Raw genomic sequence first — 25,841 nt, 5'->3', positions numbered from 1 at the left:
CACCGCCCAAAGCTGCTTAAGCCTCGAATGAATATACCTACAGTCTGCTTCAAAAGAAAACTCTGTGACAGAGCCGTGTCACCCTGCATTTTTCTCTGCCCCGAGAATTAATAAGCGACTCCTGTGCCGCACCATCCACGCCCCGTCTCTGTTCCACTTTCTGGCTTTCGCACATCATTTTAGCATTTTTCAGATGGGAATGGGGATGGGGGGGTGACGTTAACGATAATCGCGCTCACAGCTTTTCACACTGTAAGAGGATGAAGGTGGACTCACCCCACAGCCGTCTTTTTCATCTTGGCACAGAGCAGCAGATCGGTGAAGAGGAAGACGTGCCGTAGCTTCCTGGAGCTTTCCGACACCTCCACCAGGAAGCCATCCTTCACCAGCTGACGCGCCTGTAACAGAACTCTGTGTTAACTGTTGTTGTGAATCGAAACATCGTTGAGATTGTGGATTAATAAGTTGACTTACTAAATTAACATATATATTACCGTTTGCTTTACAGAGACGTGCATGTCTTTGTTTTTAACTTAAATGTTCCTTTTGGAGTTTTAAAGCAATGCAACCATTTATTATAGTTTTCTCAAAGTACCTAATAGTATTTCATATGAGAGGAAAAGTGAAGACAAATGTTCTAAAGATATGAACGTAAGTTCTCTATAGTTGACAAGACGTGTTGTAAGAACACACACACAAACCTCGCCCTTGGGTGTAGTAACAGCAGTCCTGCGAGGGTCAATCTCCTCATTGATGGAGGAGAGGAAGTTCTGAGAAATCCGCAGAGCGTCCTGCAGGAGGGGGAAGTCCGGGTGGTCCTTTGGAGTGTGTTTCAGCAAATCCTGTGAAAGTACATTCAATCATCCAAAAATGTATTTACCACAAAGCAACTGACCTTTGTGAGCAGAGATTCAGATTTAGTTTCATCTTCTCTTCGAAAACGTCATCGCGCTGCACAAACACAGACTTCTTACAAACACTAAAACAATCTTGTTTCTCGGTTTTTTCTGTCAAAGATACTTTTTCTTACTTTCCTCCCAGATTAACATCAACCAATTTTCTTCTGTTTGTTTGCATACGTGACAAGAACATGACACACATGCTCATGCTGGATGCACAGAGCATCTTACTGTCAGCTTTCATGCAAACCTGTTCATGCATTACACTACAACGACCACACTGGACACATCCAGAGATCTCTGCTTTGCTTCGCTGGCACTTTCGACACCATTATTTCTCTTCCAAGGAGGTAGGCTGATTTAGACTGAGAGGACTCAGCGATAAACATCAAAAAGCAGGCTTTAGGCTTAATTCTTGCACGTCTTTTTAATCTCAGGGATGTGTTTGCAATCTGCTCCAATATTATTTTTTGTTTTTTTATCTTGACACAGTTCTCAGTCTTTTCTCCACCCTAAAACACTAGAAGTAAGACATTTCTGCCAGAACAGCTTTAGATTCAGCTGATCCTTGAAAGCCATGCAAGTGCAAGCTGTGTACTCACATGAAGAACCAGGGTGCTTCTGGTAACACGGTCAATCGGCTTGTAAAGGAGAGCTGTGGGAGAGAGAAGAGGAGGGCTCTGAGTCAGTGTTGCTTACAGGCAAATCAATACATGCAGACACACACAGTAGGTCACAGTTTCACCGCTCACACGAGGACAAAAATGTCCACTTTGGTTACTCTTACAGTCTGACTGCTGATGATTCTTAGGTTAACATTAAAGCCTAATGACGACGAGGTTCCTGCCTGAAGCACTGCTGAAGCAAGAAAAACACTTGATCATAAATAGCCTTGTAGGGGGGGTCAAGTAAAACACTGATTTCAATATGGGGGCAGCAAAGGTTTGTGCTACTGTTGTTCATCAGTTTAACAGTTGTACATATTCAGACTTGGAAATAAAAGCAAACACAAACAACACATGCAGACGGATGCATCTATAAAAAGTGCAATAAGACTGCCTCCTGCCAACATGCCACCCTCAGTGCCTCTCAGTCAGAGTTTAAGCCTGTATCACCGCACTTGGCTAGATTCCCTGGGGAAGGCTTTGCTGCTAAGGTGGTGTGAACAGCAGCAGCCGACATACATGACAGCTCTCTGTGACACACTCCCACAGACAGGGCAGAGTGAAGGATGGAGAGAAATAAAAGAAAAACAAATCACAGTGAGGAGATACGCAGGAGGAAAGATGGCAGACACGAGAACCTCTAAGAGGAGACAAAGAAGAAGCAAACAAGTCATGTAAGGAAATGCCTAAATTACCTCAAGGTCTCAAAATAGCAAATATAATATCACACTACACATTCGATAAAGCACGGTAACACCCCTCTGCTCATGATCTAGAAACTGAGCGAATGCAATTAAAAAAAAATTCCCACTAGGTCATAAACATTGTGAAATTATCTGAAACAATTCCACTTATTGATCATGCTAATCTCCATTTATTCAAGTGAGAACATCAGAGTTAAAGCAGCTTATTTCTAAAGTGAAGAAGAAAAGCTGGCCCAGTGAAACAGAGAGGACTGATGTGTCTTCTGTATGCAGGCAAGCTTGCCCCACACTGACTGTGCTCTGCTCCCACAGAGATCTACAGGCAAAGCTACACTTCTATTTGAATTTTAAACTTTATCTATTTAAAGCATTCAATAACGCTCTCTTTATATGTACAGCGTTGTTCTGTCACTCAGATGCTTTTAAGTGTTTAGTCTTTCCGCCACACCTCTGCCTGCGACTTACGAAATTAGCATGAGAGCAGAAACTTACAGTGACTATTATCAGATCTACTGATGAAACACGTCATGTTAACGCTCTACACACACCCTCTGCTTTTAAAATATACACTGGCCCACATGAAGTGTATAGAGGGACTTTGAGAGGGACTTGCAGTTGCTCTTTGAAGTTTCTCCAACGTTTGGTAATTAATGCCGCCTCCACTGAGGGTCATGGATCAGTGAACCAATACTGATACCTCCAGGAGGATTTACTACAGAGCCTGTATTGACTGCAAGGGCAGTGAATATCTAAGTTGTTGTGTGTGTGTCTGTGTGTGCGGTATGTTGGCAGTTTTGTATTCATTTCAATGCAGGGAGGATTAGATGACTTCAGGATGACTTGAGTATAAGTACTTAAGCACAAGTGCCAGGTTTTGTACATTTTGTGTAAGTAAGCTGCTGTATTTTTTGTGCCATATGTTGTGTCGCATGACAAAACAATATCTGAGCTAAAAGCTAATGCTAGCATGCTAACATGCAGTGTAGCATGTTAGCATGATAATACTTCCTAATAACCGCAAAACGCAAAGTATAGCTGGAGCTAAAACATGTGACACCGTCCAACTCCTTGGATCACAGGGCGACTGCACAGGTCACATGGTGGGAAGCAACCTGTCTCCAACAATTGTTACAACTCGACTGCAGTCACTTTCACACAGATTAGCAAAGGTTTGCAGGTAACTGTGATCTAATTTATAAACACGGACCGACGTTGCAATCAATCCGAGTCGGTCTGAACCAATAATATTCAGACTGTATAGTATTCGTCATATACCAGTATTGCACATTTAAATATCACAGTTGATCAATGATTAAGACTCATTTATCAGGAAACTATGAAAAATTAGACACATTTTGATTATTTTGGGGTTAAATAAAAAGTCATCAAAGCCATCGGCAAAGCATGCAACCAGAATTTTTTTTTTTTAACATTACAAGTTTCAATCAAAGGCTTTTTTAAACTCAAGATCACATTTTACTGCTTTAGAGTCAAGTCAAGTCTCTTTGCAATACTATGCAAGATAGGTTCATCCTTAATAGTCTTGAACCTATCAAGGAAGCTCAGAGATCTCAAACTTTACTTCTTTCTTTTTCTCGTCTCGTTTTCCTCTAGTTTTTCAACCATGCAAACATAATAATTATATACAAGAGATTTGAATAATGAAGTTACTCTCCTGAATACAAAGACAGATTAAGGATTGCCACCTGAATGCTAATGTAGACAGAAATCTACTCAAGTTCTCTCCGAACGCAGGATTAAGCGTCATCACTTTTTGACTCCACATCATGTGGAGTATCTGACTTGGATGTATTTTACAGACAAGGACCGAGTTAAAAGTCTAGTCAAAAGTCAGGACGAGGGAGGATGAAGACACAAAGAGAGAATGAGAATCAGATAGAGAGAGGGGGATTATTGGAAGTCGATGTCCTGTCCCAGTGAGGCGTGCCTGACTGGTCGTTTTTCCAAGGTCGCCTTGATGACTTGGCTGATGGACAAATAGTTAATCTTTGCTAACGAGGTGCTAACGAGGTGCTTGACCATGTGGGCGAAGTGTTTGACAGGACTTTTAGTCCTCAGTTAGGACTGCCAGGTTTCAGGCCTCAGTATTTTGGCAAAACTCTCAGCTACCAATGCCAACCATAAGCCTGTGAAAGAGGGTGAGAAGGACAGGACAGAACTGATAACACAGAAGGAAATAAAGAAGGATTAAGAGAAAGTGAGAAAATGGTCATTGTGTAGGACATGAGTCCCCATTTACATTTAAAACATGTCAGATTCTTGTTTGAGCAGGTATTTGTGTTTCTATCAACCTATCAGCCATTTACTGTAGCTGAGATCCTGTTAAATACTTTGGAAAGAAAAAAAAAAGCTGATGGAGCAGAGAAAAGAAACAAGGGGAAAATAATAAAAGAAACAAAGAGAGTAGATAGAGGAGGCATTTGTTGCAAAGTTAAGGTAGAGAAACCCCTCGGCTGACCCACCAGGTAATTAATGTACTGTAATATAAACAGCAATCAAAGGAAGTGCCTTGGGTATTGACACACCCTAATTGTTAAGGGCATATGAGACTAGTTTCATGACACATAGCAGCCATGTGAAACTACAGAAAACCAAAGACATCATTTTAAAATCATCTAAAACAGGAATGATGAGAAAAGAAAGAATAAAACAACTGGGACAGGTTGATTATTCCTCATCTGCAATGCATAAATTAACAGACACTTCACAGGTACATGCCACTGAAATCTGACATACAAATGAACACTCACCCAGCCACTCTCAGCCCGACAGTCGCACAGTCTACTCATCTTATCTGCTAATGACTGTGTACAGCTCTACCCACCAAACTGAACGCAATCCCCAAAACGGCCGAAGTTACCAAGGCGCCAGCAGAGTACAGGCACGTACCGCAATAGACAACCTCTCTCACACACACACACACACACACACCACTTGTTCCGATCCTCTTGAGATAAGTATTCTGTACGAGGAGCAGCCTGGGGCCAGCAGTCCTTATACAGACTAAACGTGCCCAGCTTGTAAACAGACAGATACATTTTGAAGATGCTCTCTATTGTATGTTCTATATGATCGAAAGACAGTCGCGTATGACAGCCTGAGTGAACACCACACTCCAGAGGCTCATCACTCAAAAAGCTCATCACAGGCATGCAAATGTTCAGAAAAAGCAAAATTCCTCAGCAAGCATGAGCACAAAAGTCCAAACGTCAGACTGACAGCTAATTAATAACTGCCTCCACACAGTCTATCATAAGCGCCGTAAAAGCTGTAGATGTCCTAACAGATACCCGACGTCAAAAAGCGGGAAGCTCATAACATGCAGTCGTTACCGTATGTGCAGTTACAACACAGTCTGAGGACCAGAAGCACCTCCATATCCCTCTTCTCCTCTCCTCACTCTACACTCCTGCTCCACTGCCTCCTTTCTCAGGCACAGAGAGAGAGGGAGAGAGAGAGAGCAGACTCACACATGCACCAGTTTGCCTCCCAGAGCTCACCACTGCATACACAAGAAGAAGAGGCAGGGCTGGAATCTTAAAACAGCAATCCAGCCTAGACAGACACACACACACACATGCATAGAGATACAAGCAAACACCAACTTACCCTCCATTGAACTAGTTGTTGTACAGTCTTTGGAGTCTTTAGGACCTTTTACTTTGAGGTTCTGAAAGAAATAAAAGAGTGGAATAATCAATTTAATTAATTGTGCACACTCACAGGATTGTGCTGCACTTGCTTGGCTGAGGCTGAACTAATGGAAGTACAGGATCAGTGCATCCAACTGAGACAGCTGAAAAAGACTGGGCACGGGAACTTTCACAAGTTTCCCTTTAAGTAAATAATACCACCAACAAACCTCTACAGCAGGTCCCAAAAAGCTGATTTGACTCATCTGGACGGGAGGAACGGTATATTTGTATAATGACTGAAAAGGTCCGTTTCTTGATCATTAATATGCAAATGACCACTGATCAAAGATTTGATCATTGGCTATGAGTACCATTCACAGAGAGTTGGGGAATGGCTGCAATCACAGCATCGTAAGATGGTGAAAGATGTACCCTTTGCTGGTGTATAAGATAACAGGGAGTGGAAAGTCTGATGCTTAAAAATCAAAGATGCCCATGCTCCTTAAAGGATGATGAAGATGGATAATCATAGTTAGATTCTGTAAGCACTTTCCTTTACTGTAATGTCTTTGCCTCTCGATCTTTGTTGAACACACCTAACAATAAGGAACAATCTATAACTATATCCTGTGTTGACCTAAGGCGTGAAAAGCTAGCATGTAAACAAGGGGCATGAGAGGTTGTGTTACCTCAGTCACTTCTGCCACAAACATTTTCAGCTAATTAACATCACTGACACCTTCCCAGCAATCCGCACCTCCCCAAATACACACACTCTTTTGTTCTAAACGCTCAAAATATTCTCTGCGCTTCAAGTGCGTGTAGTTGTACCGTACAGTAAACTCAGACTAGCCTGGATGTTTTTTCTGTGAATGTAACCTCTCATCTTTCTGTTACCTAATGCGCTTGCTGGCTAAGTGCTGTCCCAAGCACATTTGAACACAAATACCTCTTAACTGTGTTTTCAACAACGGTTCCTCAAAATAAGACCACATTTCCCATAAACACTGCTGTTTCCTGCCAAAAAGAGGACGTTTCGACTCGGCTGGTTTGTGTCGTCATGTATTTGTTCTCCTGTTCTCTTCACTGAAGAGAATTCATATAATGGCTTAAGACCCTTAAGACCAGTGAAGGGGAGGTTTGATGGATCCTTATTATTACTGCGCTAAGTTTGATATGCTGATGTTAAAATGCAGTACATAGCAACAAAATGACATGTTTGCTATTTAAAAGTTCTCTTGTTACACGTTGTTTAAAATCATGGAGGTTGAACTCACCTCAGATATCTTCTGGAACTGGGTGTTGGCTTGGCTGCATTTCTCTGCCGTCTCCAGCGCCACCTTGTAGTTGTCCACAAAGGCCTTATACACGCCCAGCTGGCTGGCCTGAAGGAAAGCAGAAGCAAAGACGTTCAGGAAACAACAACGAGAAGGTGTGAGGCAAACTAAGACAACGATGATGGCATTTAGTCTTCTCTCATTTTATTCAAATTGTTAAATGAACTCCGGAGACTCGGGAAGTCAACACAAGCATGTCATTGCACTGATGGCAACTAAAATAAAATTCAGCAAGCCCTACTTTGCATTCACCTTAAATGATCACTTCCAATTCAATTTAAATTCATTGAGTCAACACATATAGTCTGATCACATTCCCATAAAGCCACTTCACTAGCAGCGCTTTGCAGTCCCTCCTGATTGAGTCCCTCTCCCTCTCTATCCTCTTCTCTTTCATTAACAGCCCCTCTCTGCAGCACTGTATGTGCATTGTAACACAAGCTGCAGACCAGCAGTGCATGAATATGCATCCTGCTACAGCTATGCTTGAATGCCTAGGCTGAAGAGCTGACTGCATCCTATTAAAGCAATGAGATTGGATTCAGCTGAATAGAGTGCATGAGTAAGACTTTTGTCCTTAAACTCCATGTCCTCTTATTTTCATTTCCTCTCATTCCTCTTCCCTCCGGAGTGAGAAGTAGAAAGTTGGGCTCAAAAGCAAAGACGTGAGGGAAGTGTGCGGCCTCATGCGGCATTCGAAACATGTTATAGCAACAATCGATGGAGGGAAACATCAGGACACAAATATGCGATGTGACAAAACCGTCAAACCACGTAATGTGTGACACTGACTACAGATGAGTGAAACAAATATCACCACGTGTGGATCGTCTATTTATAACTGGAGACTATTTTATGTCAAACCAAAACTGTGGATGGAAAAGAGAAACCACGGTGTGTCATAGCTGAATTTCCAAAGATGGAGATTTGGCAGCTTGGCTGGAAAGAACAAACCAAGCAGAATGACGTTATGAGATTTCATGAGTTCAGTATGAAAGCGGCGTCAGTCACAGTCCAGACAAAACGCCCACGCTTTAGAAAACAAAAATCACAGGTCAAAGTGGCAGGACAGAAAACAACAGGTCGTGTTTGAAAGTGAACGGGGGAAGTAGAACATGAAGAAACACAGGAGAGAGACTTTTCAGCTGGTAGAAGAGCCTACGGACTATTTAAACCCACATGGACACGTTTGCCAGCTTAGAGGTGCCTTTTTTTAAAAATTGCATGCAGCTTTGAGAGCAACACGAACCCTCAACTAAACACTGTAGTGAATGTTTTCAGAGCACTCGCCACTCTTTTAAAGCACAGCAAGTGATCAGCTATAAGCAACAAAGATCAACAGCAGCAAAAGAACCATATGTAGTGAATGAAAACTTTAATATTATATGACATCAGTAACCAAACAATATGTCTTGTTCTTTTCCAAACAATGCCAAATACGAGCACACTGCTTGCAGACCTTTTTTCTTTATGTTTAAAAATCCCAACTCCACAATTAGATTGTCCATCAATATGTGCAACGTCCTCCGTTTTCTACAGTGGCCCACAGTTTCCTCTATCACCAAGATAAAATCTTCCTTCTTCAGTCAGTTGTGCACAGGTGTGTGCAGAGTACCATCAAGTCAGCCACAACACTCACACTAAAATGGTGCAACCACTTTTGAGGTTTTGCTAACACGTGACCACAAACCACATGGCGTTAAGTTGGCTGCCATTTTGTGACAATCGTGGTGACACTGTAGAATCATGTGAATAAGGCACCAGCCACACAGGCCTAGAAATGGGTATTCCCCAACCAGTTGTGAGCACTTGCTAGAGGTTGATGTAGTCGCTGGGGAAATGACTGGTCTAAAGTCCTAAAGCCAACCAGCCAGTGACCCCCCCAGTCGACCACCTTTTTCTCAATTAAAGTGACTGCTTTGGTCACTGGGTTCATAGTTTGATTGGACTTGTCCACAAACGCTGTCCAGCTACTCTCTGAGCTACAATAAAACTGGAAATAATAATAATAATGGATTGCATTTATATAGCGCTTTTTGAGACCCTCAAAGCGCTTTACAATTCCACTATTCATTCACTCTCACATTCACACACTGGTAGAGGCAGCTACAGTTGTAGCCACAGCTGCCCTGGGGCAGACTGACAGAAGCGAGGCTGCCATATCGCGCCATCGGCCCCTCTGGCCATCACCAGTAGGCGGTAGGTGAAGTGTCTTGCCCAAGGACACAACGACCGACACTGTCCGAGCCGGGGCTCGAACCGGCAACCTTTCGATTACAAGACGAACTGCCAACTCTTGAGTTTTCCTCCAAAATAAAAGTTGCATCTTTTGAAACATGTTGGCTACAGCGCTGAGGCATTTCTTAACATTTCACTACTGCTCGGCTAGAAGTTAGCAAGTATTTGCAGACAGACATGAAAAACTAAAGGGAACTGCTTACAACCAAAGCAATTACTTGGAAGTTTTTGGTACGGCATCTTCTTTCTAACAGATTTCACCCATGGAGAGCAAATAACCTCCACAAAGCACTAACAACCAGTTGGGGAATAGACATTTTCCCCTAGAAATCAGTGTTTGTCTCATATTCAATATAGCAGACAACTTTTGAACCACATGCTCTTGACCTCACGTAAAAAATTCTAATTATCTAACAATTGTATAAGTTTTATCTACTTTCTTTAAGGTAGCCAACACTGTATTACCCTCTTCCTACTATTCTTTCCTAAATAAATTATAATAATGTAGAAATAAGTCTAAGGACAAGAAAAAAAAAACCTATGAAGGTATACTTAATGCTAATAGTATGCTAATGCTACTACTCTACAAGGTGATAGAGTGTTAGCATGCTAAAGTCTACTACTGACAATGGTAAAATGCTTATCTGCCTGATCTAAAGCTGTTCTATTTGCCTTCATAGTTTTATTCTATTATTTCTGACCGCAAGAGACGTTCATCCAAAATTCACAAAACCTTAGTTACATTCATAACTCTCAATTAGCATGCTAGCAACAGGCAGTATAAAACTTGCATGTAGCTTCCTGGTCAGAAGAATTAAGTAAATCCAAAATTATCTTAGACTTGTTTTCTATCTGAGGATATTGTATGGTGATATCTATGGTTGAAGAAAAAAAAAAAAAAAAAAAAAAAAAAAAAGATTTCTGGTCCCATAGAAATCTATAGCAAAACATATTTCTGTCTTGACATCTGCAAATTTTCTGGTGAATTTAAGGACTCAGTCACTCATTTTAAGTCATGCTGAAAGAAAGAAATACACCATCAAGTAATATTATAAGTAATAAATATGATAAATAAGTCTGAATTGAAAATCTTGGTCGTACCATGTTTTAAAATAGAAGAATACTTGTGGTATGAAAACGCACGCTCATTGGCTAACGAGTTATCAATCACACGTCATTAGCGTGTGGTTTCACAGTTAAACTTGCACTTTGTTACACCTAGTTTTTTTGCAGCCAAGAAAGTGATGGCAGAGACACTAACTTGAGGTTTTACAAATTGGGACTTTAAAAACATCGGGTGAAACCATGTTAGACAGGTACATCTTTGATATTGTCTGAGGTGTTAAACACGAGGGTGAATGCCCAACATAATGGGGAAACTAGCTTTGCTTGTATTTTTTCAGGTTTGCTCAAATTTCAATTAGGCTTAATTTAAATTCTCTAAAGCTACAACTGAGCCTGGCTGCAATACTTAATGCATGTGCCGAATTTGAGTAAGCTTCAGTTGCTGTGAAAATAACCAGCTACTAAAATCCATCAGCAAATATATGATTAAAAACATTATTATGTGGCTGCACTATACATAGTTAATAGTGACTACTGTGTAAAAGATGGAGTTGTGGTACTGTTTTTATCAGCACCGCATCCACACTAAATTGAACCTCTCCTACTTTGTGCCTCTAGAGCGACTAGGACTTTAATAATTCGCTCAGACAAATGCATCCCTTGCAGACACAGGCTATAGCTAAGCCTTTCTCTCGTCTGAGAAAGGTGAAAAACAAACTTGGACCTGTAGCAGGTCTTTATCCCCGTCTCGGCCTGTTTTCTGTAACCCTGCCTGTCCTTGTTGCTCCAGTGGCACCCATACTGCTGACGAGGAGCAGCAGGGAGCAGACCAGCTAATTAAACTGCCATCTGCACTCTCACACAGCCACTCTGACTAATGTTTTGCTGAAACACGACATATTCATGTACGCACAAATACACACCACAGATGGGAGCTGATGACTACACTAATAGGTGCCGCTTAGCGCTGGCCGTCCACAGTGAGGAGGGGTCTGTTGAATAGAAGTACTTAAACTCATAAGAGTTTAAACAACTGTATCAAAACTGTGCTCATTTTCTCTCCTGTTAAATCTTTCACTAACACCAACATACTTTCATGTCTGAATATTCATCATTTCCTCTTATTAATTAAAGTGCTTCATCAAATGTTTTAATCATAAAGATAAACATCAAGCTGTTAATGAAATATTATTATTAATATCCAAGCTTTAAAAATGTCCTATACATGGGCGAAGTAAAAACTCTTAAAGTCTATTTAACGTTTTCTTCATCACAAACAAACGCTGAGTTTCACACGTCTGATTAAGTCATGGTGAATAACAGTTGCTTACATCAAAAAGTACCTGAAAACCAAGACTGAAAATGAGATCTACTCCCTGAAGAGCTGTGTTTTTAATTAGAATGACCTTACCAGGTTCCTCAAAATGACACCATGAAAAGGTAAGGAAAACAAAGTTCTCACTTAGCTGTGGGGTGAAACCAAAGGGGCTGGTATGTGAACACATACATCCAACAGTGTGATAAACGCATATATACACTGATCAAGAACGTTAAAGCAACTCTTAAATCACACATCGGATCTTAATGAATTAACCTCTTTCTAGTAGATGCACCGATGGTATAACTTTAAAAATCCTAGGTGATTTTCTGAAAAGTTGACCTCTGACATTAAGATTAAGGTCACCGGGATTCAAACTTGAGCAAGATTTTTAGCAGCTGCATCCATGGTACCACTTTTAAAACCTTATGTCACATTTTTGTTTTCAATAGATTTTCAGAAAACTTGACCTCTGATGCTGATACGTAATGACTGATCGCAGTCTAAAATGAGGCTGTATTACAGTAACAGGACTGAAAAGCAGGATCCAGTATATACTTGGTTTTGTTGACTTCTTGTGTCCAAGGCTCCCAGCTTTAGAGCAAAGCCCTGTTGTTACCAGCAGCTAAAATAAACTTAAAGCTTTCTGCTCCCGCTTTTCTAAAGACAGTTGGTGCTCTCGCAGAGTTTCCAGTCAAGGAAAATTACAAACCACAGTGTTACCACCTGTCTGCCCACAGTGGGTACACTCACAATGAAGGATCGGTACAAACTGTGCAGGTGTATATTTCAATGATACCAGCCACTCCACAGCTTGTGTTCCCAAAACATTAAAACTGGTCCACCCAACTAAATCATTACTGACGGGTGCCTCAGCCTTTTCACACCTTATATACAGATTAATTTTATTCCACCAAGAAAACATTGTCCAGCATATGTACATACGTGGCGTTACGCGTCTCTTCAAATCATATTATCCACTGCAAATCTGACAATACACCGCTCTAACCCACTCAGTGACGAGCCGAGGCCTGGAAACCGTCTAATTCCACACACAGGCACATTTACATGCACGTTACAGTGCCGCTGTTCCATTATGTACTGAAAGCACCTGTTTAATCCACTGCAAGTATGACAGCGTGATAGTTCAGAAGCTGCAACTTTTCTGCTAATGCGCCCAGGCCACAGTCGCGGGGGCACGCGCCAGTCACTTACGCACACTGAGTCTAATTCAGACAAGTGATTCACAAAGTACAAACAGTGAGAAGCCTGACAATTCTCCGTTTAACAGCCATTTACATGTACCCTGCAAATGACGGAGAGCGAAATAAAAGATCCGCACACTGTCATTTGCGTCACCCACGTCAGACTCACCAGCTTCTGGAACAAATGTCCCACGGTGACCTTCTCGTCCCACTGCTGGATGCTGGGTAGGAGGGCGTCGTAGAACTCTTTGTGGATCTCGAAGATGTCCTGGATTTTGTAGAAGATGGTCTCTACCTGCTGGATGGTCAGGACAGGCTGAGAGGTCGTGGCTGTTGCTTTCAGGGGTCGCATGGGCTGGAGAGACAGGAGACTCAGGTAATAAGGGGGGCTGCCAAACAAATTAGTCATATATAAAGTATGAGATTGATGAACACAGAAAATGTGTTAAAATCATCCCTAACATCTGATCAGGCCAACAAAAAGGACCTATTAGGACCAGTGCCAGAAAGGGAACGTATAAATGCGTCACTCTGTGATAAGTATGTAATCTGAGCCTCTTTTCATCTGGGTGACAGTCTTCTCCTTTGTGTTGTTTGTACTCGGGCAGATTGCAGGCCAACTCAGTTAATCATAGTGATGTGTAGAGTGGTCATGTTGGGCATGCGTGGGGAGGATGGCTCTGAATTACAGTGCAAACAGAAAGGCTTTTTACGTCAGCTCTCTAGGGCTAATCATGAGTCACCCTCCTACTGTATTAAGGCACATGAGACAGGTTGGATTATTTTTAAAAGCACCGACAATCAATATGTCTGTCCTAGTCTATGTAAGACGGCAAAAGCAGTCGGCTGAAAATTCCTCATTAGATTTAACCAGAAAGGATTTGGAGACTAGTGGTCCTAAATTTCATCTCCTTGGTGGAAAATAATAGTCATCATATATCAAATCAGCTGGAGCAGCTGAGGTGATGTTTAAACATTTTTAATGAACCCATGTTTATATCAAGAAAATAGGAAAGAGAGACTCTCTTGTGATCTACTTCCCAGTAAGTGTAAATGAACCAATACAGTACAGGATTGATTGGAATCGTCTTGTTACTTGGTTGTCTTACAAAAACAAACAAATAAATAAAATCATTACATTTACAAACTCTACAAAATATTCTTAGATTTAAAAACAAAATCCAGTCAAGAAGTTCAGAATAATGTTATTGTTTCAAATACCCTGGAGACGTGGAATATGATTATGATACATTTCCAGATAAAGAAACATTTCTCTCTCTTAGGCCCAGAATGTGAAGACCCAGTGTATGAAACCTGGCAGCAGGGGGGATCAGACCAGCTTATTAAGCTGTCTGATGTTGAAAGAATCCAGTATTTTGAAACACCGGGTTTCCAGGGATGCAGCCAGAGAGTAAGATGTGACTATTCTGTTTGGAGCAAGTGTATTATTCTGCTGAAAGAAAAAAAAAAAGACATAAAAACAAACGGCCCCAGTGCCTGTTTTAGACCTCCTCTGAATGACTGAGGAAGTGGAGGAGGAGAGGAACAAACTTTTTATTGGTGGATCTGCGAGATGAGTCGTTGTGTTGTCACCAAGAGCTCAAAGGGAAGGAACTGAGAGCTTGACCAGATTTCAGCAAGTGTTAGTGCAATCATTTGCTCTTACTGACTAATTAAAGCGCGTGTGTGTGTGGGGGGCATCTATCTGACTATATATTGGCCAAAGTAGAACATGTGGCCGGATCAGCAGCCTGTGAGACATAGCGACTTAGCATGAGGAAGTGTGGTTGGTTAGCGTTGCAGTAAAGTGCAGCATCTGTGGTCCTGCTTTAAGTGTGGCCATCGACCACTAATAGTGTTCTGATAGTTTCACAGCTCACACCAATGCCTACAGCAGCAGCAGCACTCCAATGTTCACGCGGTTATATGAGCCTTGTTACATTGTTTCTGTTTCTTGTCTGTCTTTGTCTGAGTGTCTCACCAGTAGCAGGGCCTCCAGCTGGTTAATGTAGATCTCCTCGCTGGCCAGGAATCCAGACAGCACCAGTCTCTTCATCTCCAGTCCTTTCTCGATGTCTCCCTGCAGGATAAAACAGACCTGGCTGTAATATGCTTTTATTCGCCAGTGGAACAGTCACATCAGGTAAACACAAGATTGATACAAACAGTCGTAAGCGTAAAAGAATGCGCAACCTATTAGAAATCTTATGAAAACATCTAAGTATCTCATTTCCTCTGTAAAACTATTTGTGATGACTCCAGGCAACTGTTGCATTTTGACGTCAACGTCGGGGAAGTCAACATCCTATTGATGTCTGAGAAACACAGACCAAGGCACACTCATAGTGTACTGTTTACATTTTGTGGGAACTTATAATTAGAGCAAAATTACCAGGTTTCAAAAGAGGGACTTCCAACATGAACATAGAAGACTTCATCTTTCTTCACATTATTCTCACTTTTGGCCGTTCCCTTGTCATAAAGGACTGCCCTGCTCCACATTTTATGATTTGGCCAGTGGAAATCGTATAGTTACTCCTGATAATAACGCAATACACAACAATGGCATAGTGATACAGTGACTCTGTGGTAGATGATACTTGCGTGACAATCAAAATGTCACAATATCTGTGTAGGTGAAGTAAAAATATTTGAAAAGGAATTATGGTTTTGTATACTGGACTGTGGAGTGCACAGGTGTATCAAACAGAAAAATGTTTCAAAGTTTCACTTTCAAATTTCGAATTGCTTTAATTCCGCAGCAGTTCACCAGTAATGATCGGAACACGTACTATGAGAAAGGAAAGGAGGGGGGTTCATGAGTTTCATCTGGTTAGCCAGCAGCATAACAACAGCAGTGGTTTTAGTGACGCCAGACTCGCAAAAGTATGCGACAAGTTTGATTAGCGTATGGACATATGCTCTGTTTTGTATGTTAATTTCATATTCAGCCATCCATCCAGCAATTCTCTTCCACTAAGACAAATTAGGGTAGCCCATGCAGGGGGCTGAAGCCTATCCCAGCTACCACAGGACGAGAGGCAGGGTACACCCTGGACAGGTTGCCAGTCTGTCACTACACTATCACAGAGGCAGACAACTGTTCACACTCACACAGAATCATTCATTTAGAAGCGACAATTAAGATAAATCCATTCACTTTAAAAATATGTTTTTTAAAGATATTTTTCTTTACTTTTAAGTTATCTAAGGTATATTGCATTGTATCGTATCTTAATAACCTTTTAGTACCATATCACCCCATTAGAGCACGTCGCTCTCGCACTGCAGGCCTACTTGTTGTTCCTAGAGTATTTAAAAGTAGAATGGGAGGGAGAGCCTTCAGTTTTCAGGCCCCTCTTCTGTGGAACCAGCTTCCAGTTTGGATTTTGGAGACAGACACTATCTCTACTTTCAAGATTAGGCTTAAAACTTTCCTTTTTGCTAAAGCATATAGTTAGGGCTGGATCAGGTGACCCCGAATCCTCCTTTAATTATGATGCAATAGGTGTAGACTGCTGGGGGACTCCCATGATGCATTGAGTTTTTCCTTTTCAGTCACCTTTCTCACTCAACATGTGTTAATAGACCTCTCTGCTGAATCACACTTGTTATTAGTCTCTCGCTTTCTTCCACAGCATGTCCTTCATCCTGTCTTTCTTCTCTCACCCCAACAGGTCGCAGCAGATGGCCGCACCTCCATGAGCCTGGTTCTTCTGGAGGTTTCTTCCTGTTAAAAGGGAGTTTTTCCTTCCCACTGTTGCCAAACTGCTTGCTCATAGAGGGGTCATATGATTGTTGGGTTTCTTCTCTGTATGTATTATTGTAGGGTCTACCTTACAATATAAAGCGCCTTGAGGCGACTGTTGTTGTGATTTGGCGCTATATAAATAAAATTGAATTGAATTGTATTGCATACCTTATCAGTGTAGCTGGTTAGGTATATTGCTGTATTGACATTTTTCCTTTACTGAAGAGATAAATACCGATAAACTCCAGAAATTGGCATTTAAATACGACATGTGTGCCTTAAAGAAGGCCAAAGAACAGCTGTGAGACCAGAGATTAATTATTAATTCCACCAAGTCCTTACAATGATATCAGCACTCCAGGACTGCCCAGCAAGACGAGGAAGGAGGCATGACCTCATCATTTAACCCAATCACGGCTGAGATGCACATTCCAACACTGATGTTATCCCTCAGGCAGGAAATTATACTGCACATCAAGGTTTAGTATTTACCGTATGTGTTATAGTATATGCCATTTACACGTGCTGCTTTATTAAGAAAGCTGAAGACTATAAAGATAACAAACACTTGCGATGTGATGACTGCAAAGGGCCTATTTTGAGGCCTGTCACACATTGGCAGTTTTTCCTCAGCTAACCGTGACAGTAAAAAGTAAATCAGTCCGAGAGGCAGGGATGATTTCTATTGATCATTTTTCTGTTGGTTAAATAAACTGTCAGGGAAGTCCTTACTGACACTTACTTGCATTTACGTTAATATGAGGGATTAATGCAGCATGTGGCCAGAAATCTGTTTAGTTTAATCCTCTGAGCCTTTCTCTTTGCTCGTATTCTTTTAAAAGAACCTAAAGCTCAAAACTAAAGCCAGAAATGAGACACACTTAACTAAGAGAAAAATCTTTGATGTGATGTGAATTACTGCTGGTCAACATTTATTTTAAACACCGAGAGTGTCTCCAGTCACTGCGTTCTTATTAAAATGATATCTCAGAATAGCTGAGGTCTAAAATATGACATCATAACCTACAAAAGGTGTCCTGTCCTTTTGACTAACCAAAACGTTGCAGAAATATTCAGTTCATTTTTTAAGTAACAAATAAGTCATAACTCAACGGGAAAAAAAAAGACAGGAAAAAGGAATATTTTCCCTCTGCTGTGTACAAAGAGCTACTGTGTGGCGAGAGGGCAAGACGAGGAATCCATGAGGTGATTTTTTTTTTCCCCACAGCAACCTGCTCTGTGAGTCACAACTAGGCTTTTCACACAGACAAACACTGCGTGCTTCCCTGCGTTGCCCTCTGCCCTCTGATAAAAGAGCTGATATCTTGAATGGGCAGAGAAAGTTTAAAGTAGCTCTGCTTTTTATCAGTTCATCTGCAGGGAGGAGTACACACAGAGGCGCACAAACACAGAAGTTAGCATGAGAAACAGAAAGCGGCCGGCTTTAAAAAGCAGCAGCACCGTGCATGCGCTGCAGAGCCGCTACCTCATCGGGCCACACTGACACACCAATGGCTGTCACTCTCACACTCTTACACACACACACACACACACACACACACACACACACACACACTTTTGCAGCACAGATGGCTCTGAGAAGAAGCACACGTCACGCCACAAACACACCAATACACTGACTGGGATTTTCCATTTTGAAAGGCAGTATTGCAAAAGTGTGTACGTATGTGTATGTTCGTGTGTGTGTGTTTGTATGTGTGTGTGTGCGTGCGCTTTTTCCTCTGCATCCAGCTCCTCTCCAGCTCATGCCTCACCTTGAACTGCCTATGTGTCGTAGTGATGGGCTCCAGCTCCCCATCTCCATATTCAGACTCCTCCTCCTCCTCCTCCAGAACCCTGTCCAAGTAGCACAGCACCTCCTCCTCTTCCTCCTCCATGGTTCTGTCTTTCCTTTCCTTTCTTTCACCTCCTTCTCTCCTCTTTTCTGCCTCCTATCTCCTTCTACGGGGCCTGCCTGGACACATCAGTGTTTTCCCTTTAGATCAAGTCGTCTGGACACCGAAAGACAGAAAGAGAGAGGACCCCGCCTACTCAACCCCACCCCCTTCCTCTGCTGGGCTTCCTGGTGTTTGTGTGTGCTCTATATATGTGTGTGTGCGTCTGTCTTTGTGTGTGTGTGTGTGGCCACTGTTCCACCTCAGTCGATGAGGTCTGCCCTCCCTCTACAGCCGCCCCTCCCCTCCCCACAAATGCTATCCAGCCACTTCCTTGATGGCTACAGACTCTTTCTGTTAGGGCTACGCTGGGAAAGTCAGTCTTCTCTTGTCCCTTATTTCTTTCTTCCGTTCTCTTCGGGGCAAAAAGCCACTTCCTCATCACACAAACAGTCTCGCTCTCTCACTCTCATCAGCGCACGCTACAGGGTTGATTTCTCTCCCTTTCTTTCTGTCCATTGTCTCTTTATTGATCTGCTGAAAGCCTTGGACGTTGAGCCAGGGCCAGCTAATGTGCTGCAAGCGAGGCTGATTCCAATTACAGGTCACATAGATCGCTGGGCACACAGTTATAGCAGCTTCAAAGGCAAAGCACAGAAATAATACACTAAAAAAAGAAGAAAAAAAAAAACGTGTGCAGCAAGACAAAGACAGAAAATCAATAACTGTGGTTACTGGAAATAAAATTAAACCAAAAATATAAATAATCTGCATGCAAACATCCAAGTTTAAGTTGCTGCATATTTATGAATGAATACAATTCACTTCCCATGCCCTTTCACCCCGTTCCTGACCTTGACTTGTCATTTTAGAGGAAGGGACACCCCCAACTGCTCTATGAACCTCCTCCTTAATGTATATTTGTATTTATTTCGAGGTCAAAGCACAATCTGTCCTGATCTTGTCTTCTGAAGGAAAAGTATGATTTTAGAGCGTAATACAAAAAAAAATAAAACAAAAAAAATATTTAAGTTCAGTATTTAACTCTTAGTCATGTTGAACACATGGAGCCGTCAGCCCTCTCACTTTAGCAGATGAAAGGTCTCTGCAAACTCAGCGGAAAGAGAACACGGCTGCACAGCGGTGTGTGATAAGAGCCACAAAATCTTTTAGCAGCAGCAGCATCACAAGTGAATTCTTAACAAGCAAGCTTTCACAGCAGCTCCTCAAATTCATTCAGGTGCTGAAAAGTGTAAATACACAGATGTAAAATAAAAAATGTTTTAAAGATGGCTGCAGACACTCCTGACCTCCACTGTGCATATAAACAATGATTTCAATTTGGATTCATCACTCAAAAAGACCTGTTGTTATTGATTTGTTCTTGCGTAATGTGTCATAAATTAAGCCATCCTTAATTTCCCTTCCTTAACAACGGCTTGTCGACATCCTCCATTACTTCTGATGAGGCTTCAATAAACAGTAGATGGATCAACTGAAGGACTGCATTCGTCTCTCAGGTCCTGTGTCAGGCCTTTGCCACTGCTGGATTTTTTCCTGTTTCTTAAGACCATGACTTTCAGTTACTGTTCCTCTCCTACAAATATAGTTTTAGGTCTGCCACGTCTTCTTTGTTCCGCCGCTTGTCAAGTTTCCTCAATTTTATTTTAGGGACACTGCAAATCACACTGTGCAAATATGAAAATAACGTTTTAGCTAATAGCTCTTTAGGAATTACCTCATTGGTGCAAAAATACTATTTTGTGTCCATCAAACTATGCTGCCTTTGGCAATTTCACAGATTCAACTAAAGAAATGGGAACAATTGATGTGTTTCTGCCACAGGCTGTTAAGCAAAGATACAATTTAAACCTGGCTCTTTGTCACTACTAACTCATTCGGTGAATAAGTGTTGTATTTATGCTTGAATGATTCACAAGTTAAAAAAAGCAGTCAAGAAGCAAGCAATGGAGAAAAACATAAGGAAACAAGGGATTGCTCAAGAATTTTGCACAGCACCATAGAAAAACGAATTAAGTCCTCTGATTATTATTATTATTATTATTATTATTATTATTATTATTATTATTATTATTATTAATAATAATAATAATAATAAGCTGATCATAACTCATCACTGAAAAGCTACTTTATACAAAACTTTAACATACAACTGTACACAGAAAACAGCTGAGCTTGTCCACGTTGAGTAATTTCATCCTAGCAGAGACGATGATCAGGGAAGAACTAAAAAGAAAACAACAGTATCTTACTGAGGATCCTCTGTGGCTGAAATCATTAATGTACCAGCGCTACGAACAATTCATTTCCTATTTCTTATATTTTAAACACTCAAACCATCTTTTCTGTTCTTATCCCAGCTAGCCACTAGATGGAGACACATCTTCATTTACATGAGCTGCCCTAGCTCAGAGTCACAATTAATACAGCTGAATAATTCATCAATCAGCTCCATTGAAGCCTAACAAGACCACTGTTTATTTACAATACTGTGTTCATGCATGGATAGTGCAGTGATATTGCTTGGATCGAATGTAAGACAGAGCAGGCAGACTTCAAAGAGGACGGTAAAGCGAGTGGAAGGTCGAGACAATCCAGCTGTGGTAATTTATACATTAATACAGAAAGAATATACGATCATTTCTGTTCTGTATGAATTTAAAAACAACATATTGATCTAAAGATGTAAAGCAATGCTGTTGTCATTGAGTATTTTGTTTTTCAGTGGATAAAAAGGCTGCTGACATGTGAATGAAATCCTACTTTTTTTTTTTCTCTGTGTCTGTGAGAAGGTCAGTTCAGGTCAGGATCAACTCGGCTCCCGCTGAGCCTCTGTGGGCTACGCCCCTTCACACAGTCACATTCTTTTAAGTGGGCACCGAGTGACAGTCATCCAAACACACATAGCCGGGAGGCATAATGGGGGGGGGAGTGTGACGGGACTACAAGCCCTGAAACATGACGATGAACACATTCAGAAAATATTCTGAATTCTGAAAGCATCAGGAGAGCGTTCACATCAGCTGTTCTGAGCGATTTGTCTGACTTAAGTGTGAAAATCCACTGAAAACACCAAGTGTTTCATATTACCAGCAGCAGATAATTTGGGGGAAAAAAACACAGGAAAGACTGTCACCTACAGCATTCCTGTTCCAAATTATGCACTGTAGATAAACAGGAAAAATTTTCAACAGATTGCTTAGACTTCCCTCACCCCCACCACCTCCGCCAGCTCAGTCGGGGGGGGAGACACTGAGAATTTCCAAGCCAGCCAAGAGACACAATCTCACCAGTGAGTCCTTTGTCTTGGCCAGGGCCTCCTCTTTCCTAGGTGAGGTATGCACAGAATACCTCGCCTAGGAGGAGTCTAGAACAGCGGTCCCCAACCTTTTTTGCGCCACGGACCGGTTTATGCCCGACATTATTTTCACGGACCGGCCTTTAAGGTGTCGCGGATTAATACAACAAAATAAAACTAGCACCGGTACCGAAAAAAAGAAGATTTATTCATAACACACGTGAAAAGACCCAGGAAAACCGAGTTAACGATAAAAACGAAAACAAAATAACGCTGAAAACCGATAAAATCCCTGAAAACCATACATTTCACACCTGAGCCTCAACTCTCGCGGCCCGGTACCAAACGACTCACGGACCGGTACCGGTCCAAGGCCCGGGGGTTGGGGACCGCTGGTCTAGAAGGCTTCCTAGATGCCCGACCTGCCTCAACTGGGAAACAGGAATCTCATTTCTGCTGCTTGTATCCAAGATCTCATTCTTTCAGTCACTACTCAGAGATCATGACCACAGGCGAGGGCAGGAACGTAGATTGACCAGTAAATCGACAGCTTCACTTTCATGCTCAGCTCTGTCTTTACCACAGCAGACTGGTACAGTGACCACATCGCAGTGGACACCAGCCCAATCCATCCGTCAATCTCATGTTCCACTCTCCCCTTACTCATGAACAAAACCCAAAGATACTTAAACTCCTCCACCTGGGACAGTAACTTGTCCCAGACAGTAAATGTGAAATCCTGAGGCCATCAAAGAAGAGACCCTCCACCTCTGGCTAGATATTCTATAAACACCATCAACGGAACTAGTGTTAAAAGACAGCCCTTGGTCAGCTTCCCACCCACCCGGAACTAGTCCACGCATACATTGCAGAGATGTGTCAGCCAGGACGGCCCTACAGCATCTAGAGCCTTCATGAACTGAGGGAAAATCTCACCCAACCCAAATGCCTGTTTAACTATATCAGTGGCTTTACCGCCGAGTCGTCCCCCTCCTCCCCAGACTCTGCTTCAAGTATAGAATACACTGATGTGCTGCCAAACAGCACTTCAGTGTATTCCATTTATATTCAAGCTAGCAGACGGTTGCTGTCATACCCCATCTGGGTCAGTGGTCATTTCCAACTGATGTGAATACACATCCTGCAGTGTCCTTCAGGGAGCTCCTGTGGCAAAATTTACACTGGGTGAATATCTGTGGCTAATATCAGAAAGAGAACTGGCAGCTCACGTCTTAAAGTATAATTGTTTCGGGTGAAACTCCAACCATTAATACCAAGAGAAAAACCTGGCTGAATGGCTGAAAACCTCATATTATCTTATAGTTCAGAATGCAAGAGCCACAAATGAACACTTCATTTAAACTGTGTCCAATATTTTTATATACATTACATATATACCCAGTTATGTTTACTGGGTCGTGTGGTGAATGATCTTTTCTTCAACATTTTTTTTTTAATATTTATCCAAAACCATGCTAGTCCATTCATTTTCTTCCACGTATTCAATTCAGGGTTGTAGGGCAGCTGGAGCCTACACCATCACCCCTCACAGGTCATCATCCCAGCTGTCACTGGGCAAGAGGCAGGGTACATCCTGGACAAGTCGCCAGTCTGTCACAGAGACAGACAACCATTCATGCTCACATTCACACATATGGCCAGTTTAGCTAACCCATGGATGTGTGTGCAGACACAGGAGCACTAAAAACCTTTGTGCCGTGAGGTAACAGTACTAACCACCACGACATGCCCTAACTGCTCCCTTCTGTCAATAATTTCAATTACTAAAATTGGATGAATTCTCAAATATTACTTCCTAGTTGCACAACAATTGTTCTCCTGTAAAGTTAAATCACTTAATAGACTCCACAATAGGAATTGATCATCTATAAATACCGACATGCAAGGCTTTTATTTTTAATTTGGCAGCCTCCTCTGCACTGAGGAAACCTGTGTTACACACATTTCTGGAGAGATTTCGTGTCATTCTTCTGACAACTGTTTGGTTGCATTAACACTTTCAGTCTTCAGAAACTCTCTCCTTGGATATTCATCAGGATCACTGTTTTCCTGTGCCAGGCTTGCAGTGCTTCATTCTGATACTATATTGTAGCAGTCCTCACCAGGTTTATGTCAGTTTTGCTGAACTCTGAACACGAACTGAGCAAATTTCTCTTGGCATTATTAACAAAGATTGTATCGCCAATCCTCTTTACACTCCTTACACTGCAAAGTCCTCTGCAAAGCTAGACTGTGTACCACACTGCTGGGTGAGTCACTTCAGGACAGCTACTGTGGCTCTGGCCAGATTTTTTTACTTGTTTGTGATTTCATCTCAAAATCTAGATAGAAAAGTCGATTATTGCGTGTCAAACTTTGGACTTCCCAGCAACCCTGTGCTGCCAGTTACAGCAGCAAACAACAAGTAAACAACACCAACACCATAAACAAGTACATTTGATAATCAAATCATGGCTGATCTATTTTAAGTGATTTACACCACATCTACCACCGACCTGTCACTTCAAAATAAGGTGACAGGGTGTAGACAGGAAATGTGAACCATTGTGTGCAGGTTGCTTCTAAAATAAATAAGTGTGTGTGTGCGTGTGTGTGTGTGTAGTTCTTACCCCAGCCAGCAGAGGTGTGGGCGACACGGTTTCTCCATCTGGCCCTTGGGGCGCGCAGAGCTGGGGTGACATGGTGGGCGATTCATCTATAAAGGGCAGCGTTTCTGAGCCATCCTGGGACTTGCCGTCCTCTCCTGCATCCCCCTCGTATCCATCTGTGTTGTAGTTAAAGTCTGGAGGACAGGACACAGAAAAAGACAAATATGCTGATCAGCAAATCACCCCAAAGAACAAGGCAATCACTCCACTGATATTTGTTTTCATCACCACTTGGAACAGCCCAGCACTTCCTCAATACAGCATTAACTGCTCCATTCTGCTACATAACCTTGAGTTGAGGGGTTATATGAATAAATGCCAGAAGAAAGCTTTTCCAAAACATAATGTGTGGGTGAAGCTGACCACTGTGTTACCCTATGAATGTAAAAGGTCAACATTCATATTTTATTTGGCAAGATATTGTTATAAAATGTTGTCATAATTACTGTATGAATTCTTAAGTTATGGTGTATTTAGTGCAAGAAACATTAATGATCATCAGTGATCCAATTATTCAAAGCACTTGCTGAGGTGGTCTGGTACACATCTGACCATATTTAGGTTGTCGTGTATGTACAGTATAACTCTCTTTGTACTGCCATTAAACAGCCAGAAATGCCCCAAATTGAATTTTCTTGGGACATTTTGTTGTTTTTATAGATCTTCAACTTTGACTCCCAAAATCTAATGAGTACATTATTGTGTGCAAGTGAATCTTTGTCCCAGATTTAGACAAATCCACTCAAGATTTCCAGGAAACCCAAAAACAAATTGCCCCTGGCCATGAGTGTCACCAGGGCAGAGACATAAAAAAAAAAACTATGGTTTACATTTTAAAAGCCAGAGCCCAGCAATGAATCAGCCGGCTGTTATTCTCAACCCATATTAGCCATCTAATTATTTTAATATTAACAATCTACGAGTAAGTTAAAATTGAAAAGGAGACACCCTTCAAATATTTTATGTGTTTTTGCACTGCAGCTTCACTGTTGCCAACACTTGTTTGAAACGCCACAATGACAACGACCTGTGGATCAGGTCAGGAGAGTCGTTTTTCCAACCATCACGGCAATTTAATAAATACATTTCAAGAGCAATATATAGATTCATCTTATAAATG

At 41.7% G+C, this 25,841-nt stretch overlaps 1 protein-coding gene across 3 annotated transcripts in view; it reads right to left on the bottom strand.

Annotated features, from left to right (window-relative positions):
- abr (ABR activator of RhoGEF and GTPase) overlaps positions 1–25,841 on the bottom strand; it is a 120,770-nt gene that overhangs the window by 50,456 nt on the left and 44,473 nt on the right. For all 3 annotated transcript variants that reach the window (XM_084941889.1, XM_084941890.1, XM_084941891.1), the window contains exons 2-9: positions 24,683–24,855; positions 15,069–15,167; positions 13,257–13,442; positions 7,202–7,309; positions 5,899–5,959; positions 1,502–1,554; positions 702–842; positions 277–398 (exon numbers count right to left, since the gene is read on the bottom strand). In XM_084941889.1, coding sequence (XP_084798015.1) covers positions 277–398; positions 702–842; positions 1,502–1,554; positions 5,899–5,959; positions 7,202–7,309; positions 13,257–13,442; positions 15,069–15,167; positions 24,683–24,855 — 943 coding nt within the window. The remainder of the gene's footprint in view (positions 1–276; positions 399–701; positions 843–1,501; positions 1,555–5,898; positions 5,960–7,201; positions 7,310–13,256; positions 13,443–15,068; positions 15,168–24,682; positions 24,856–25,841) is intronic.

The sequence above is a fragment of the Perissodus microlepis genome, chromosome 10, assembly GCF_051167445.1.
Source record: "Perissodus microlepis isolate ML-2025 ecotype Zambia chromosome 10, ASM5116744v1, whole genome shotgun sequence".
NCBI classification, from domain to species: domain Eukaryota; kingdom Metazoa; phylum Chordata; class Actinopteri; order Cichliformes; family Cichlidae; genus Perissodus; species Perissodus microlepis.
This window is presented reverse-complemented; position numbering and strand designations above follow the sequence as displayed.